This window comes from Sinocyclocheilus rhinocerous, unplaced genomic scaffold (genome assembly GCF_001515625.1).
Source record: "Sinocyclocheilus rhinocerous isolate Xijiao unplaced genomic scaffold, SAMN03320098_v1.1 scaffold369, whole genome shotgun sequence".
Lineage (NCBI taxonomy): Eukaryota > Metazoa > Chordata > Actinopteri > Cypriniformes > Cyprinidae > Sinocyclocheilus > Sinocyclocheilus rhinocerous.
In genome coordinates this window covers 218071-231873 of record NW_015666557.1, presented here as the reverse complement: position 1 = coordinate 231873, position 13803 = coordinate 218071, and the positions used below count along the sequence as shown (strand labels likewise).

General features: G+C 37.2%; 1 protein-coding gene across 1 annotated transcript in view; it reads right to left on the bottom strand.

Annotated features, from left to right (window-relative positions):
- Positions 1-330: 330 nt before the first annotated feature.
- Positions 331-13803, bottom strand: part of limd1a (LIM domains containing 1a) — a 23424-nt gene continuing 9951 nt past the window's right edge. The window contains exons 3-8 of the mRNA XM_016544140.1: positions 9013-9020; positions 6995-7125; positions 4735-4786; positions 3596-3664; positions 3220-3352; positions 331-853 (exon numbers count right to left, since the gene is read on the bottom strand). Of these exons, the coding sequence (XP_016399626.1) occupies positions 753-853; positions 3220-3352; positions 3596-3664; positions 4735-4786; positions 6995-7125; positions 9013-9020 (494 nt within the window). The 3' untranslated portion in view covers positions 331-752. The remainder of the gene's footprint in view (positions 854-3219; positions 3353-3595; positions 3665-4734; positions 4787-6994; positions 7126-9012; positions 9021-13803) is intronic.

Below are 13803 nucleotides of genomic sequence, written 5' to 3'. Positions count from 1 at the left end.
GTGATGGAATAAATGTGCATCCTTCTAATATTACAAAAATGATTTAACTTAAAAGAAAATTTAAAACTTTTTTAAAATACACACCTAAATAATTATGTAGATTTGTGTAAACATGCCCGCTAACATCAGAAAAGTTACAATAAAGATAGTACAATAAAATGTACAAAATCAAATAAAAGGCTGTTTCAGTTGCACATTGGCTATTTTTTTTCTATCATCTTTAATCAATTCAAATGCTCAAATGAATTTATGACAAATATTTTATCATTACATATTTTACTGTCAGACCTAAGATTTTAAGGGTTAGTAGATAAATTATTGAAACGGCGCTCTAGATATATTAAGTTTATTGGTCAAGTGCTGTGATTCTCAACCGGGGTCCAGTAGGGGCCTCAGCAAATTTCCAAGAAGAATGCAGTATCAGTTATTTAAATTAATCAATTATTAGTAATATGTTGAAATTATCGAACTTTAAATTTAAATGCTAACAAACACAACATTAATATGTAAGATGAATTTGATTCTTAATTAAGTCTAGAGGTTATCTGTGTGCTTTGAGATCGGTGTGTCTCCACCATCAATGAGGCCTAATAATAGTCAAGCTTTGTCTTGTGATGATTCTTATCAGCTCCGGTCACACTGGACCCCAACACTGCATATCCTTTGCTGTTCCTGACTGATGATCTGACCCATGTCAAATTCAGCGCTGATGGACAACAGTATCCAGAAAATCCAGAGAGATTTGACTATTATCACTGTGTGTTGGGTTCAGTGGGCTTTAACTCTGGAACACACCTCTGGGATGTGGAGGTCCAAAACAACACATGCTGGTCTGTTGGAGTAACCACAGCATCTAAACCAGAGAAAAGGAGAAGTTTTCTTTGACTCTGGAGTGTGGCGTGTGCGTTATATGGCTGATCAGTACACTACACAGTCACCACTGACGACCCGCAAGCATTTAGATGTTGATAATCGATTGAAGGTGATCAGAGTGCAGCTGGACTGGGACGGAGGAAATATTTCATTCTCTGATCCTCTTACAAACAAACATCTGTGCACTTTCACCAGCACATTTACAGAAGCAGTCTATCCATTTCTCTATAGCAGCTGTACAGATTTCCCTCTCAGAATCTTACCTGCGAAGCTCAGTATAACTGTGGAGGAGCCTCTGCATTAAAAAAAAGTAGGTTGTATGTAAATATTCTCACTAATGTTTTTTGTGTGTGTGTGTGTAGGATTTACTTATTTCATTGTTTGTGTTATGGCTCTGCATCACCATTTGGATGTGTCCATTTAAGTGAAATGTAAATTGCTTTAAACATGTAGTAAATTACTAGAAATAATCAGCAATTCAGTTCATTTGTAACACTTTGCTGTTCTGGATCAGTCTACTATAGGTTAAAAAAATATATATATATTTGCAATATTTTATGTGGCAAGAGGGTGATAATATATGGAATAAAGGTATATCCTTCTGAGAAAACAAATAAATCAAATAATTAAATGAATCACATCCTAATTTTTAATAGGAGCAGATGGATAAATAAGTAATACTGAGGGAGATCTGAGAGCATAAGGCAGTGTACACAATCAACCGCTTAACCTGTGAAAACAATCGAAACAACAGGCGTATAAATAATTGACTAAGTATTTCCAATAATTACCTTTAAACAATATATAGTTGAGCTAAGCTGGAGTTACATTTGTGAATTTCTCAAGAATAGCTTTTGATCCGATTCACCAAACTTGGCAAACAAACGTTATATTGTACCAAATCTTGATTGAACAAAATGTACAAACAATGAAGGACTTTAAAGGGGTCATATGATGCGATTTCATTTTTTCCCTTCTCTTTAGAGTGTTACAAGCTCTTGGTGCATAAAGAAGATCTGTAAAGTTGCAAAGACTAAAGTCTCAAATCCAAAGAGATATTCTTTATAAAAGTTAAGAGTTAGCCACACCTACCTAAAACGGCTCGTTCGAACACGCCCCCACATACCTACCTCACTATGTGGGAAGATTTGCATAACACCGCCCAAATGTTCACGCAAAGAAAGAAGGAGTAACTTTTATTCTCGCTGTAGTATTGTTGACACTGCAGCCATGTCGTGAAGACGCTGTGTGCTTCGTTGTGAAAGCGAAACCACTTTGTTTGGTCTTCCGTTTTGTAAAAATCGACGCGTTTCAAAAAGGCGGGGCATAGAGGAGAAACAATAATGTACAGTATGTGGAAAATAATGTGTTTTTTTTTTACTTTAAACCGCATAAACACATTTCATTACACCAAATACACAAAATAATGTTCTTTTTAGCAGCATCATATGACCCCTTTAACAGAAGCTCTAGGTCTGAAATAACAGCCTTGTGAATTGTGAAAATGCACTTGATTGCATGACTGAATAATAAAACTCACACTTTTATAAAATAAATAATGATGATCTGTCATTTGAAATCAAACTGACCTTAAGTCAGTACACTCGCACAAATATCTGCATTAGCTTTTGGATTTAAACAATTAATGTTCATGTTTGTCAGTTAAAAGGAAATAGCATTAGACAAAATTAAAAGCTTACTACCTAATGTTCATGCAACTGGGGGCTTATAATAATACATATACATTCATAAATAGGCATGTCTGTTTATTTGGTCTGTTAAAGGTGCACTGTCATTTTTTCCTCATTAAAAAAAGATTCTTGTTATTGGATAATTTCAGTTGTGTAATAAATCGTGGCTGACTGTGTATTAGGCATGTCTGCAATAACATCACCAAAAAAACCAAAAAACTTTTTTGCCATATTGACCAGCACAGGACCATCAAAACAATTACGGAGCACAGTTTTAATTAAATAAATGTTTATACACTATTAGGGTGCCATTTGAGAAATTCAGTTTTGTAACAATATATGTAATGGTTGCGCTACTTGCAAAAATCTGTAGCAGTATTTTTGCATAAGCCAGTGGCTCATTGTTTACAACATTTGAATTATACAAGCAAGGCTCAACTATTTTCTTTTGTATCCAAACTAATAAAATATGAATAAATGCAAATCTCAAAAACAACAAAACCGTAAAGTAAATAATTCAGACAAAATACAATATATAATAATAATAATGTGTCACACAGTTTGTAATCTCAATCTCAGTTGTGATTTTTCAATATCTGAGCATCTTTGATGTCTCTAAACACCCACTAGGGGGTGGCAGATGTTTAAAACTGACTGTGGTAGTTGTGTGCTGTAGACGGTGAGGCGGCAGGGTCTGTGTGTTTGAGGTGACACGCGTGACAGAGCAGGTGTCCATCCAGAGGATAGCAGCGGTGACCCTCCTCGTCATTCAGCTCCACATGACAGTCCTGTGGGAAGAGATTCACACTCACATGACTCTTCAAAATCATGTTCCTCAGTTCTAAGACATGAGCAGATCTTTATTAACATCACATGTCAAGGCATGCAAGGCCTCAAGGGGAAGTGGTGATTTGTTTTTCAACAACAAGGTTTCTTTACTTGCATTAACCATTGAGAAGAACAAGAAATCAGCACAGATGACACCGTTGAGTGTTGACTATTACTATCGTCATCTCCAAAGTTAAGCTCACCTCACAGTGATAACACTCCACGTGGTAGTCCTTGTCCATGGAAACAACTCGAATGGTTTCATCTGATTCCTATGGGAGAAAACAAGGTATCATGGTAAATCATGCAATTTGGTAAAAGTGTTTTGAGGTCATAATATAGTATTGTGCAATATTGTGAACCATGCAGTCTTCATTAATCAATTATCTGCCCTTGTTATCAACATTTGTGTGTAAAGGAATAAAGGTTGTTGGCGTTTTACTGCCTCTAGTGTTCATTTCAGCTGGAAATTGTAGTGAATTTAATGTATAATGCAGGTGCGTTTTTGGAGTTTTGCAGAAATGTAGGCAGAGTCACATATTTCCCATGAGCCTGGGTTGGTTAATGTTTATTGTTGCTTTTCCAGAAATAAATATTCTGTCATTATTTAGTCACTGTCACTATGAACTGTTGTTTTATGAAAAAAGTCACCTCATTTTTGAGTGAACCATTCCTTTTTGCTTTCTGATCTTTTCTGGGTAAAGCGATGGTTCAGCTGTGAGCAGTGTTAATGTTACAGTACACTCGGCTGTGATCAGAGAAGAGGAATTCCTGTAGAGTTTCTCATAAGAGCCTCCATGCAGGTGCAAGATAACGGAGCTCTTGCTGGTGTTGGAGAGCAGCATGCCTCGCGGGTCGTCTCTAATTATAGACGGGGGGGGGCTTTAACAAATTACACATGCCCTAACTTAGTAGTAATCACTCCTTCATCAGTGCTAACAGAATTACATTCAGTAACAGGCCTAAAGAAGGTTTAACTGTTCTGGAATGACCTAGATGTTCTACATAGTTTAAGCAAAGGTCTTCTCAGTAGAACATTCCCATGCTCTGATTGGTTCATTTGTCCCATAACAAGCAAAAAGACATCATATGGCTATCTAGCCTTATGATGTCTTTTTGCTTGTTATGGGACAAATAACAAATGACCATCTCAATTGACATCGGCAGTGCTGTGACACGAGGCTCTAATACAGAGAAAGCTGATTCTATGACACAGGCTGAGAATACGGCTTGACTAAATTTCAGACTCCAAGTGATTTTCTGGGGTCCTGGGGTACAGTCAAATGAGATTTGTTTCTGTATGAAGAGAGTTTATGGAGTTCAGGCTGAATTGGTGTCTTACCTCAGAGGGCAGGATCGGCTGATTACATGCTGCACATTTAGGTGCAAGAACTCTGAAGATGAAAAGAGAAAGAATACTAATCACACAGATCATCCACTAAATGGTTTTTTCAATTAAAGTCATATCAGCATGACTCTTTATCCAGAGTACAATAGCATACTTAGGGGCACTTTAGCCACACTTAAAATGTGTGAATGCCATTACATTACATAAAATACCAAAAAAACAGTCTTCTTCAAACAAATGATGTTAGATCTTTTCTCAGAACTAACCGTTTTTGCAATAAATGTTAGCCAACTGGTGAATTGGTTATGGGGTTTATATAGCCAATAGTAAATGCTTTTAATGCTGTTGTTCTTAAAATCAATATTTACATTCAGATCCAACAGCACAATTTCAAGTGTGGCATTGCATGTATACAACAGTTCAATAAACAAGTTAATACTAAGTGAGTTCTATTTTAGAAACAATTTTTCCAGTTACTTTCTTTTTGGCAGACTGATTTTGCTCTCTCAACTAAAATGATTTCAAACAAAGCCAAAGCAGAATGAACCATTCTCCATTTCAAAGGAATACAAAGTTGTGAAATTAATTCGTATTTTTGCACAAAACGGTTAAGTGAATAATGCAACTACTCTCTCATAAATCGTCTATTTGTTATTTAAAACCCATTTTTGTTAAATATTTGCTTGCAAAGTGCTTCTTTTTTCGTTTGCTTTGTCTGATTGTCATTGCGTTAGATAACAAAATATCATTTACAGGTGTGCCCAAATACTTTTTGAGCCACTCTATGACTTGGAAGTGAAAGGTCGATTGAGAAGAGGGGAAGAAAGGCACTGGACTAGACTGCAGATCTGCTGGCTCTTCGAATAGCCTGTGAATAGCCCAATCCCAGAAGGACAGAGTGGGAAAGCACTGTTTGATTTCATCTCCATATGGTCACCACCTGACTGTCTGTCTGGGGTTTTGGAACAACAGTAATCATCGCTCAGTTCACTGCTCAAGGCAAAGGATGCATGAGAAGAATTTGCACACACACCCTCTACACCAATAAAACTCACAATAAAATGCCATTACATCAAGCTACTGCTAGGAAAATGCCTGTGGAAGAAATTATGGAGAATGCTGAACACCACATAGCACACATCTACCATCAACTGAAGGAAATATACAGCTCATTTTATACATCTGCAGTTAATCTTTGCTTTGCCAGCCAAAAGTCACCATAAAATAAAAACGGACAATTCTTATTTTTTAATGGAATGCCGTATTTATTATACTGTACATGACTTATTGGTGCACATCAATTTTGATTAAAGATTATGATTTATATGAAACACAGCAATTAGCAAACAACAGTCAATTAATTTCCAATGGACAAAATCTTGCCCTTCATTTTTTTCTTGTTCGAGGAGTTGTTACACTCGGATACATACGTCACAATTTCCAGTGCATGCAGACCTTAAGTCATGATTTTTATGGAGCGCAGCCATCAACAGTGGGCTATAATAATAATATCTGGACAAAGTGTATATGGTCATCCTTTTTGCAGTTTTGGTCAGTTTAAAGTTCTTGAATAAAAAGCAGTGTTAAAATAAGGAAATGCCATCATTACATGAACTTTATTACTAACTAGGGGAGTAGCTGGGCTAGTTGTCACACTTTAAACTTGAATCAGTATTTCCCAGGGTAGATTAATTAGGAAAGTCAACTTCAATAGGCACAAAAAAAGCAAAGTCTTGGCTACAAAGAAACCCTTGATATATAGTAACAACAGATATGAACTATTTGCTCTTGCCCTGAGAGCAAAGTTCAGTCATTCAGTTACTTTTTTCAACCTTCAGTACACCGTTGACTCTTGCCTGAGTGTAGTTTATTGTGTTCACTTTTAAAGTTATTACAAAAATATGATGATATCTGAAAGTGAAGGTTAAAATTCACAATAATTCTAATTTTAGGCAGTTTAGATGATTGAAAACACAAGGCCACTGCAAAATCTCCAGTGACAGCAAAATAAACCATTTGTTCAAAAAGACAATGTACGGCAAAAATGATACCAGGAAAACACTTCTTTTTGTAGAGTTATGCTTGTGGTCTGCACATAAAAACAAACACACGGCACAGCCAGTGTAGTCTTATGAACTTAAAAGTCTTCTGGACATAAAAAGAGGTCGGATCAAACCATCAATGAATAAACACACTTAAACGTATAATCAAGAATTGTGACTGGCCACGGACCTGCAGCTCCACACAAACTCACCTGTGATAGTCCTTCACACAGTAGATCTTGTTCTCTGTGTCCACAGTGAAAGGCACTCCATCCAGACTCTCACTGCAGATGGCGCAGCGGAAGCAGCCTGGGTGGTAAGACTTTCCCAGCGCCTGCAGGATCTGAGGAGGAACACCATGTTCACATGCTGCCAAACAACACACAACCAACAGATACACATTTTGTGTGTGACATGCTTCCTCTCATGTCAACGTGACTCTATTAGTAGAGATGGGCATCTGCGCATGAGAACAAAAATCTTAAATGTAAGTTACACTGGAGCCACTTTATATTAAGTGTACTATGTACTAACATATAAATTAATCATTTGATATAATGAACTTATTGTGCACCAGTGTTATTTTAGTATCATTGATATACTATTTTCGTTTTTGTTAATATTTTGAATTAAACTTTAAAATTAAAGTGAAAACAGGAAATATAAAAATAAAATCTTAGTAATTTTGTTGCACGTTTTTGCTATTTGTAGTTTTTTTTATAATTATTATTTTTTAATAATATGTCTATATAGTGTAATATTAATAATTCGTTTTAGTTATTTTAGTACTTATAAACTAAAACATGAGAAAGGTTGCATTGGCCACTAGTAGGGTTGTGACGGTGAGGAAATTTTCCCACCGGTTAATCGACGTGTGACAACACCGATAATACCGGTTATCACTGTGAGGGCAGGGGCATTTCCTCTTTTCCTCCGCTTTTAAATAGCTTGCAAAATCGGCATGCGCATTTTACTTTCACTTTCAAATAGCGGCAATTTGGTGTAAAGCAATTGTTCGTTTTTAGTTTGTTTGAATTTTCCCTCTTTTCCTCGCTTTCCTTCACTTTTAAATAGCTTAAAAGCACCATGCGCATTTTACTTTCACTTTCGAATTAGCGTCAATTCGGCGTCAATTGCTTGAATGCAACAACAAAATACAACGTCAAACTCACTTTAGCCTATATATAAAACATTGAACTTTTATTAACAAAACGAATAAAAATACACCATGCTATAGGGCAGGCTATGCCTAATATAAAATAACAAATAACTTTCATAAAGTTTAAATAGGTAGCCTATACAAAACTGGAAATAAGTAAACGTATAATATATAACCAAATAAATAAGAAACGCTAAGTTAATAATAATAAACTACACTCAGGCAAGAGTCAACTGTGTACTGAAGGTTGAAAAAATGCTAAGTTTATTAGTAACAACGGTATCACCGTCAACACCGTCTATCGCGGCAAGCCTAGCCACTAGCTGAAATAAAATGTTATTCATTTATGTAATGTCTATATAGTTTTTATAAATTTATTTTAGTACATCAACTTAAACTAAAAATAAGTTCAAGCTGAAATAAAATGTTTGTCTTTACACACACATATAAGTAAACTAGTTTTAGTTAACTATAATAACCCTCGTAATGAGGTGTTGACTGGATTTTTTGTTTATTACCTTTTCCCAATAAAAGGACACAAGGCTATTCCATGACCTTACATGATTTCGGCTTAAGCATAATCACAGAAGACTGCAGATGTAAACACACTCACTGTCACAACCTTAATTGCTCACTGTTCTCACTTAAACCTTCAGCAAAAACCTCAGAGAAATACCTAACAATGTTATAACTGAATCTGATACATGTTTATAAGTTTGAAAATAAATCAGGGGCTAAAGTTAAAGCACACGACGGAAAGGTTTATTGAATCCAATGAACACACGCAGTAAACACATTAAGAAAGTGTCAGCACTTTGCAAAATGTGCAGTTCAGACACTCGCTGCTGTTTTCCAGCCCACGGTGAGGACTTCCTGTCCCAATCCAGACTGTTTTTGGCTTTTTACCTCAACAGACAGACAGACCCCGTCCCACAGGAAAGGGGAACATTCCGCACATTTTCTGCAGAGGGGGGGTTCAGGCCGATGCAGTTAACCCTTATAAGTCAAAGCTCAATGAAAGCCTTCATGCTTTCAGTGGAACACAGTCAACCTAAACACACTTCACAGGGCCAATGATTCTGCTGGCAACAGGAACGTTTACTTTAATGCTGAAACCATCACTGCTCAGCTGGATTATTCAAATGATGCTTGGCAGAAACGGTTTTGTGTGTTGAGTTGTTCTGTCTCTTCTGCTCACCAAGGGCAAGGCTGCATTTATTTAATCCAAAATACAGCAAAGACAGTAATATTGTAGCCAGGAAACAGATATCAGTCCCAGCGAATGCTGGGAGATGTGGACCATAGGACAGAGTTCATCTTTCTCCCAGGGTGTCCGTGGGGTCTTAAAAAGTATTAAAAATAGATAAATCAATTTAGAGAAAATTAAGGCCCTTAATAAGTATTAAAAAGTCTTAAATGCCATTTTGCAAGGTATTAAATTTTGTATCATCTTTTCATTATGTATATTTGTCCGAATAGTGGGGTTCTGTGTAGTTTATTCATCAAATCAAGCACTCCGTAATCACAGGTAAACTGTCTGATCGGTCAGATGTTTGTCATGAGAAGTGTTCCACAAAACAGCTATGGTTTGCAGACAGTTATAAGAGTTGATGTGACAAATACATCTTTTGAATATACCGTGTGAACTCATTGTCCCGTTAGTTCGGAGAGCTTTATTTTGCCGTGTAAGTTAAAGTGTCGCCAATGTAACCGGTTAAAACATGGAGTGGCAATGAGGTCTTAAAATGTATGGAAAGAGTCTTAAAAAAGGTCTTAAAAGGTATTAAATGTAACTCCATGATTCCTGTATATACCCTGTCTCCAGAGAGATGAGTAAAAATACAGAGACTTTTTACACACTCACTACTCATGAAAGGATGTCTGAGGCTTCCGGTGGACTCAAAAACCAGCAAGCACACAAATCCACCCCAAAAAAACATTAGCTACAATAAAAACATCTATTTATGAAGTTTTACATGTTCTAAAAACTATTATACACTTTCGCTTTTCGCTGATTCATTGAACGTTTTATGTAGATTTTTTGAACGATGGCAGCTAATGAATGAGTACTTTTGGGAATGGAGAGGAATGTGATGACAGAGTTATGACTCTACAGAGAAACTGCTCTGTGAATGGAGGTAAACTTTATTCTCCAGTTTAACTTCAGCTTTATTCTGCAGAGACAAAAATGCAGGATTTCCAAGAAACACTCCATTCTGAATCCAATGTCTCCTCAGAAGGAAAATAAAGATTATAAGAGATGAATGAATCTCATTCCATGTGTCTTCCTCATGGGAGGACACCAGACCAACAAATTGCCATATTTTACTGAAAGTGAAGCATATGGATCATTTTGAACCTCGAGAGCTTTAGCTACATGCATCTCAATGATGTTCACCAAATGTTAGCAATGCAGACTGGAATTTAATTGGAATTCAGGTGTCTGATTTATCACGTGATTCAGTCATCCATTTCTGTTTAATTTGGCACATACCGCATTATGTGTGCTTCAAGCAAATGATCTCTTTAAGGACGTTAAGTTAGAACAGGTGTGATCACGTTCTTTAAAACATTCCATCCAAATTCAATTCAAACTAAAATGGTCTCGAGTGTTTTTAAAGACGTTTTAACTTAAAAATACTAGTAAATGATCCTTGTGATCTGTTCTTTTCCACTGCGTTCTGCCGAATAGTCTGTTCCAAACCTGTATGATTTTCTTTCTTCTGCTCAAAGACGACACTCTGAAAAATCCTATGTTGTTTGGACCTCAACATTCTTCAAATATCTTCTTTAGCATTTTGCAAAAACAAGTATGTAGGTTTGGAATGACATGAGATTGAGTAAAAGATGACAGAATTTAAGTTTTTGAGGCAACTAACCCTTTAAGACCAACTAATTTGACTAACTGTTCAGATAAGGATACAGGATTACCAAGACACCATACCATCCAATTTCAGCAGAAAAACCTCTGTACAGCACTTAAATGTCAGGGAATCCCTGGTGGGTCTGATACTGAGCGCATTTGGACAGGGTCACGAACAAAGCTGCCCTCCTAACAGCTCCAGAACAATGAGCCTCTGTCCTTTCACACAAACCATTGCTGGTGTCTCCACCAAACACCGGGACTTCACAGAGAAGCCACAAAACAAGCCAAATTGAGTTCAAGAAAGGCAAATCTTGATTGTCCAGAGGAGATGAAGAATTTGGGAGTAATTTTTGGGTTTCTCTCTGTGAGCTCGTGTTCAGTAATGATATGATGTACACAGCAGGGAGTCTGAAACGTAAAATACTTTAAGAGCATGTCTTTCCTCGCACTAGTTGGTGCAGCAGACTATGCCATTTTCTGTACAACTTTTTGAAGTCCATGAAGTGTGTCCAAAAAAAGACAGAAATCAAAGCATTTCTACTCAGCCTGTTGAGATTTTAAGTGTTATGGGGGTATAATTTTCCCTTATATGGGCCATTTGTGTAGTCTATGATGCTATTTCTAAGCAAGTCTCTCTGCTGGACGAAGCCCTCTGATCTAAACACAGCATGATTTCTGCTGTGGGATATTACTGAGAGATCAGTTTGAGTATAGGGGACTGATCCAGCTCAATCCCCAGCATAAAAACTCAACTGTTATTCAAAGCAAATTATACAACGCAAGTGAGTGACACGCTAAAACTAGGACACTGTAGTTTTGAGCTTGCTGACTGTGAGTTGTGGACTTACAATCGCAGAAGACATCTATACTGTTTAATAAGTCATTTACACACTAGGCGTGTTTCCATTACCCTTCAAATTGCGCAAATTGAAATTGCGAATTGAAAATACGCCTAATGGAAACACGTCAATTTCGCAAAAACGCCCATATATCGCAAAATGTTAAAAAAAAATTGCAGGCAATGCGAAAAAGGAATAATTTGCAAAACTGCAATGGAAACGGCTTTTTCGCATTTACAGGTCACATGGCATATGTAAAAAGTCATATGATCATTCTTCAATGCACTATAACCTCCAAGAAACACATCATACGTGGCCGCTATCCAGTATAATGGACTTTCCCTACCATTAATGCTTAGACAATTTACACTGCACACGTCTGCGGTGCAGTGTGGCTCTGATACGGCCAAATGCTTAGACAATTTAAACTGCACACGTCTGTGGTGCAGTGTGGCTCTGATAACGGCCACTGAAGCTGATTGCGGCCACTATGGTCATGTTTATTGCAGAATCCAGCCGCGCCACGCATGTTTCTGAAGCGGCTCTCTGTGCTGCTTCTCTAAAGATACACGCATACGCCAAATGGCTAAATATAGCCAAAATCCGTCAAAATCCCACCAAAATCCGTTGCCATGACTTATCGCGAGAAGCAAAAGGTTACGTTTTAGTCGGATAACATTGGTTAATGGAAACGCCGTCATTTCGCAATACTTTTGTATCGACATTTATAAAATATCGCCAAAGTTTTGCGCAAATCTGTAATGGAAACGCGCCTACTGACTCCCAGACAAAAATGAACCCCCATAATATCCGCTTACTATGCAACAGTTCTCTTCTTCACAGAAAGACGGTTGAAAGGACTTGTTTTGTCTTTTTTTTTGGTGCTACAAAATGAAATCAATACGTGCATTTTACAATAAATGGCCTCTGACTGGTTGGAAATGTGTAGCAGTGATCTTTCTAAATACAGTCTATGGTTTATTCCAGCCGCGCCACGCACGTTTCTGAAGCGGCTCTCTTTGCTGCTTCTGTAAAGATACACGCATATGTCTCCTTTGAATAAATATAGCCAAAATCCCACCAAAATCCGTTGCCATGACTTATCGCGAGAAGCAAAAGGTTACGTTTTAGTCGGATAACATTGGTTAATGGAAACGCCGTCATTTCGCAATACTTTTTTATCGACATTTATAAAATATTGCCAAAGTTTTGCGCAAATCTGTAATGGAAACGCACCTAGAGTCTACAATGTCTGATGGCTAAAACGAACAAAAACTATGGCCAAATTACAGGCCAACATTAAGCCATTTCGGTGTCTATTTACTGTATTTTCTGGAACATAAGTTGCATTGTTTAATCATCTGAAATGTTCTGCTAATTATATTACTTATACCAAAGCAGCTTATACAGTGCAGTTAAAGTCAAGCATGCAACATGTGCTTGAAAAAAAAAAATGGATCGCGATTCTCTGTTCAACGATTCTGAGCTTTGTTTTTTTTTCCGTATGTAGAATGTGCGCTAGAGACAATTGTGGGCTTCACTGCACAGGATATGCCTGTGAGAAACATGTGCATTGCTTGACAGTGTGTGCTTTCTTCAGTGTTTTATGTTAGATATGCTCGACGAAGGCATTGTCTATGCTGTTTGGAACACAGTACACATTGGATACATGAAACTCATGTACTGAGAGACGCTCAAGTGTGCTTTGCGTGTGTTCGTTCTGAAGCGCGCTTGTCGCTGTGCGCAACTCCGTGTGAGAGATTAAAAGCACTCGCATCTCCAAATACTTTATGATAAGAAATTCATGTAAACACAGTCAGTTATGTCTTAAGGACAGGACGAAACATCTGATATGTTGAAATAGATCTGTGCATTAGTGTGAATGCAGCCTATTAAAGCTGCCGCTGTCTATGATGTCATCAGGAATAATCAAACAGTAATAATGTTGAGAAAAAAAGAAAAACCCATAACTGTGATCGTCTGTAAACTTTCGGATACTTCAAGCACTCGGAGATACTGCAAGTATTTTTTGCTTATCACTGGTAATGTGTTTCTTTTCCCCTCTTTATTACTTAATATTTAAGTAATCTACAGAGGACAAATGGGTGCCCTAAGCAGAATTGTATTGTTGTGCCCCCCTCCCCCAAATATTATGGA